The sequence below is a fragment of the Rhinoderma darwinii genome, chromosome 7 (genome assembly GCF_050947455.1).
Source record: "Rhinoderma darwinii isolate aRhiDar2 chromosome 7, aRhiDar2.hap1, whole genome shotgun sequence".
Classification (NCBI taxonomy): domain Eukaryota; kingdom Metazoa; phylum Chordata; class Amphibia; order Anura; family Rhinodermatidae; genus Rhinoderma; species Rhinoderma darwinii.
The window spans coordinates 110,111,933-110,117,932 of record NC_134693.1 but is presented as its reverse complement, the minus strand read 5'-3'; the positions used below and the strand labels follow the sequence as shown (position 1 = coordinate 110,117,932).

The following is a 6,000-nucleotide window of genomic DNA, read 5'->3' as shown; positions in this document are numbered from 1 at the left end:
TCACTTTTTATTCTATTTGTTGTGGGAGCCGTGGTTGACCAAACAACAGCAATTCTGGTGGTTTTACATTTTTACGGTGTTCACAATAGAAGGAGAAGGGGGGAATGGGATGACAGTGGGCTTTGCCCGCTTCTTTCTAACGGCTTAGATGCTGAGGTTGCTATTGACCTCAGCATCTAAGCGGTTAAATGGCTGGGATTGGAGATAACTTTGCAGTAACACCTGCTGACACCCACTGACTATGGAGTGGTCTCAGTCCCTGAACTCGCTCCATACTTCTCCTTCCTGGCTATGACATAACTGTACGTCAAATGTCTGGAAGAGGTTATAGGGGTTGTCCTTTTTGGACAATCCTTTTTTTGTTTATATGGGTCCCCCAACAATAAGCTGATCACAGAATGTCCCACTGCTGTAACTCCCAGTATCTTGTAATATGTGAAGAAAATTGGTAGCAATTCCCCTGCAGCGCCACCACAGGAGAAATTATGCATTACACTAAATCAATTGGTTGATTATATAATGCATGAACATGTCAGGTCCTCCAGAGTGAAATGTTTTTTGTAGCTGCTCTCGGCTCTGGCTCATAGACGAGGGCCCTGAACAGGGGACCCCCATCTATTGACTCAGAATTAAATTGTTGTTCTTTTTTTAAAATGGACAACCCCTTTAAATGCCTGATCATTTAAAAGCCAGCTAACGTACATGCTATTCATACAATAAGTTTCAACGTATTAGTAAATATATAAGGAACAATTCACAGAGGAGAAACAAATGTTTTATGGTAGCATATAGTGATATATAATGTTTTCATTGCTCCATCAGCTTTCACAACCGTGTCCCTTACAGAGCGATTTGTGAGATTTATTGATCATTTTGTCATACATCATACATCATCGCCGATGTTAGCCCTCGATGCCTAAATTGTTGAACCATAAGTTATTAGCTCTGCCGTCCGCTCTGCAATATTACAGTCAGGAGCTGCTAGGCTGGGCAAATCTGTCATTTTTATTGCTGTATTTTCATTTTAATTTTGAAATATATTCTAATTTACTGTCACTCTTTCTCATGTGGTATTGGAAGTGCTGACTGATGAACTCTTTTCAGACAAATGTAGCATCTGCATGTATAGGAGAATAAATAATTTTATCTGTGTCATCGAATGAAAATGTTTAATTTGCTCATTTGTTTGTCTCTTTCCAGACCGCCTTGAACTAGCAGTGTGGAATTCACATACTGGTGCCACTTGCAAGTGATGGATTAGTGTAGATTTCTCCTTGTCAATCAATCCAATTGGTTTGATAAATTGACAGTCCCACTGTGCATCCAAGGAGTTGCACGTTCATCTTAAATGCATTGTCATGGATGACCTATAGATGGCGCTGTTGTTCAACAAGATATGACTATGGAGCCAGCCCTTGACTGCCCGCTATCTTCTTCATTGAGTTGGTGATGAAGTAATTCACAGACGGACAATTCATGGTATAATGTGTCCAAGACATCAAAGATATATTCTTTTCCTAAAAAAAATAAAAGAATAAAGGGATTATAAAGACTTTACATTGGTGACTAATGGCTGCTTTGCCATTACTCTATTCTGAAATACAATCAGTGCTTAGTAAAAAAAATAATTCAACCATTAATGCAATAAGGGCAAATAAAACTGTCACAGGATGGACATGGCATGCTTTATCGTAACACTACCAGTTGACACAATCACTGTGCCAAGGCACCCAAGATGTGGTATTGTTTGTGGCTATGCCCAGTTTTGGAAGGGTTACCAGGATAACGACTTACTGCATCGGAAGCTGAAATACCATTTTTTTCCACTAAGAAGCTTGAAATTTAAATGGTATGTACACCTTTACATATAAAATGAAAAATTAAGAAACATTGTAAATATTCTTTATCACAAATATCCTATCATTTTGTGTATACATCTACAAGCAGCTATGTGTCTCCGTGGTTACAGACTACAAACAAACTCTATGTAGTCTGATCCTGCAGTCATTCTCCATTATCCCCTACATCTTGCTAACATATATTCAGTAGGTTGGAAAGCAGTAGGGGACAAGTAGAATGGAGAATCAGACTACACAAGATCTGTTTGTCGTCTGTAACCATGGAGACACAGGTAGGATATTTTTACTGCAGACTATTTACAGTCATCAATTTAGATGCAATGGAGCAAAAAAAATAAAAATGGTTTTGAAGGTGGACAAAGCTTTTAAAAAATAATCAGGATGCTGTGTACTCTTTCTTCTAACAAAAACTATAGGGGTTATAAAATAAATTACATTATGTATAGCTGTAGGATAGCTCAGTGATATTTTTAACAATTTCTGTCAACTTCCACTCAATATTCATGGTAACATTTCTACCTTGTTTAGTGCAGAATTACTGCTTCTATGAGGTTTTTTTTATTTTACACTAGACACATAGCACACATGCCTACTTCATACAGCAATAGTACAGTAGCTATATGTGTCAGCATATGTATGTCACAGGTTTTTAACATGAATCTTCATCTTTGGAGACATTTTATTGATTATATTGCATATACAGCAATTTCCTAATATAATGTTATTTTTGGAAACATTCCCTTCAGCCATGAGAGTATTCTGATACTAAGGGTTCAGCACACTACCATATTACGTCTCAGTATTACAACCTCTGAGTAGAAATCTATGGAGTCCAGCTGCTGTAATTGCTAGTCTGTACAGCCTACCTCATTCAGACATCACTACCCTGTTTACTTAGGCTGGGCTCACACCTGCGTCTGTGTTTCCGTTGTTCTGCTCTGGCCATTGGAACATATTGACTTTAATGAGTTCCGTTAAGTTTCGGGATATCTGTGACATCCGTTATTTTACCGGAAATAGAGCAGCATGATGTGCTATTGTTTTTAGTAATTTCGGCCAGATCTATAGCAGAGGCCCCTAACTAAGCCCCCAACGCAGATGTGAACGAGGCCTTAACAGTATCATTGCATAATTTTTTTTTAGTACTGTATGACTTGAAAAATCATTAAATATGTATACAAATATATCTATTTTCATACCATGTTGAGGCTCTCTACATCTCTCCAGGGTGTTCAATAAAACTCTTCCCAATTCCTGATGAGGTATTTCCTAAGATAAACACATTAAAGTAAAATGAGTGGCCTGTGACAATCAATCACTAAGAAGTACAGAATGCAAATAATAATATGTTGATTTATGGGAATATTACACAATGGCATGTGCACGATATAATGAGCTTTACATACATTATTCCATTCTGTGGTTTCTAGTCCAATTTGAGATGCAGTTTCATCTGTAAATAAATGAGCTGCTCCAAGCTTATTATAATATTGCAGAAACTTTTTTTTATTGCTGGCACTATTATATGTGCACTATTGTTGACACTATTATATATGCACTATTGCTGACATTACATACACTACCGTTCAAAAGTTTAGGGTCACTTAGAAATTTCCTTATTTTTGCAAGAAAAGCAGTTTTTTTCAATGAAGATAACATTAAATTAATCAGAAATACACTCTATACATTGTTAATGTGCTAAATGACTATTCTAGCTGCAAACATCTGGTTTTTAATGCAATATCTACATAGGTGTATAGAGGCCCATTTCCAGCAACCAATCACTCCAGTCTTCTAATGGTACATTGTGTTTGCTAACTGTGTTAGAAGGCTAATGGATGATTAGAAAACACTTGAAAACCCTTGTGTAATTATGTTAGCACCGCTGTAAACAGTTTTGCTGTTTAGAGGAGCTATAAAACTGACCTTCCTTTGAGCTAGTTGAGAATCTGGAGCATTACATTTGTGGGTTCGATTAAACTCTCAAAATGGCTAGAAAAAGAGAGCTTTCATGTGAAACTCGACAGTCTATTCTTGTTCTTCGAAATGAAGGCTATTCCATGCGAGAAATTGCCAAGAAACTGAAGATTTCCTACAACCGTGTGTACTACTCCCTTCAGAGGACAGCACAAACTAGCTCTAACCAGAGTAGAACGACAAGTGGGAGGCCCCGCTGCACAACTGAGCAACAGGACAAGTACATTAGAGTCTCTAGTTTGAGAAATAGACACCTCACAGGTCCTCAACTGGTAGCTTCATTAAATAGTACCCGAAAAACGCCAGTGTCAACGTCTGCAGTGAAGAGGCGACTCCGGGATGCTGGCCTTCAGGGCAGAGTGGCAAAGATAAAGCCATATCTGAGACTGGCTAATAAAAGGAAAAGATTAATATGGGCAAAAGCACACAGACATTGGACAGAGGAAGATTGGAAAATAGTGTTATGGACAGACGAATCGAAGTTTGAGGTGTTTGGATCACACAGAAGAACATTTGTGAGACGCAGAACAACTGAAAAGATGCTGGAAGAGTGCCTGACGCCATCTGTGAAGCATGGTGGAGGTAATGTGATGGTCTGGGGTTGCTTTGGTGCTGGTAAAGTGGGAGATTTGTACAAGGTAAAAGGGATTTTGAATAAGGAAGGCTATCACTCCATTTTGCAATGCCATGCCATATTCTGTGGACAGCGCTTGATTGGAGCCAATTTCATCCTACAACAGGACAATGACCCAAAGCACACCTCCAAATTATGCAAGAACTATTTAGGGAAGAAGCAGGCAGATGGTATTCTATCTGTAATGGAGTGGCCAGCGCAGTCACCAGATCTCAACCCCATAGAGCTCTTGTGGGAGCAGCTTGACCGTATGGTACGCAAGAAGTGCCCATCAAGCCAATCCAACTTGTGGGAGGGCCTTCTGGAAGCATGGGGTGAAATTTCTCCCGATTACCTCAGCAAATTAACAGCTAGAATGCCAAAGGTCTGCAATGCTGTAATTGCTGCAAATGGAGCATTCTTTGACGAAAGCAAAATTTGAAGGAGAAAATTATTATTTCAAATAAAAATCATTATTTCTAACCTTGTCAATGTCTTGACTATATTTTCTAGTCATTTTGCAACTCATTTGATAAATATAAGTGTGAGTTTTCATGGAAAACACAAAATTGTCTGGGTGACCCCAAACTTTTGAACGGTAGTGTACATTACAGGTAGTTTTATTATATACTGTCCACAATAGTACAAGTATACTTGTACTCTGGTTTCATATAAACAGCTACAAATGAATATGATCTACATATATTACCTAGATGTTTTTCTCAGTGAAGAGAATGGATTACTGAAGGCTTGCGAATGTTTTACAAGTCTGCTGCATATAAAGAGAAGTATTAAAATAGTGTAATTTGTGTGGACATTAAGTATAGACTAATTTCCAAGAAACTTCCTGGAGAAAGGATATGACAGAGATAAGCATTGTATTTATGTAGCGTGTCCCAGCGGTAAATGGTCTGTCATTGTTTCAGGATCCTCTAGCTTCTCTCCATGTCCTTACTTATATTTAAAAGAAAAATATTTATTTACGACTCGGCGCTTCTAGAGAATCACACACATACATATTCATAAAGAATGAGTGAGAATGTAATTTGAATTATTATTGATGAGAGACTTTGAAAATCTATAAAATGCTAATGAATGTCAAACTGGGGTCAAGAGAGCCAGAGAGCCTAAAAATGGAAGAATTCCAAATCCTGATAGAGAAATTTTTCTAATTTTGATATTTCTTGCTCTCCTTAGGTATTTTCATGGCATCCATTCTTCAATGAGTGTTAATATTCTAAATCTACAAGCTTGAGACAATGTCTGAATGTCTTGGGGAACTGCAGTTTTCTGTTGACTGCTGCTTCAAATGTCAACTTTTACATGGGATATAAGAAAGTATCCATCGGACCTTCTAATTGTGATGCCCTGGGAGTGGCTATTGTGGGCGTTCAGCTGAAATCTTGCCAGACTTTTGAGAAAGAAAAGTCCACTAGTGGACCAAGCATAGACTTTCAAAGAAGTTTCTTCTTTTTCCAAAGACCATGCTTTACACCTGAGGAAAAGTACTGCCGTGCCTAGTAATAATACTTCTCTTGCACCGTATGCAAT

At 38.0% G+C, this 6,000-nt stretch overlaps 1 protein-coding gene across 1 annotated transcript in view; it reads right to left on the bottom strand.

Moving 5' to 3' along the window:
* Positions 1–622: 622 nt before the first annotated feature.
* The window catches only part of EFCC1 (EF-hand and coiled-coil domain containing 1), a 103,257-nt gene continuing 97,879 nt past the window's right edge, over positions 623–6,000 (bottom strand). Inside the window, exons 7-8 of the mRNA XM_075833828.1 lie at positions 3,059–3,128; positions 623–1,517 (exon numbers count right to left, since the gene is read on the bottom strand). Coding sequence (XP_075689943.1) covers positions 1,387–1,517; positions 3,059–3,128 — 201 coding nt within the window. The 3' untranslated portion in view covers positions 623–1,386. The remainder of the gene's footprint in view (positions 1,518–3,058; positions 3,129–6,000) is intronic.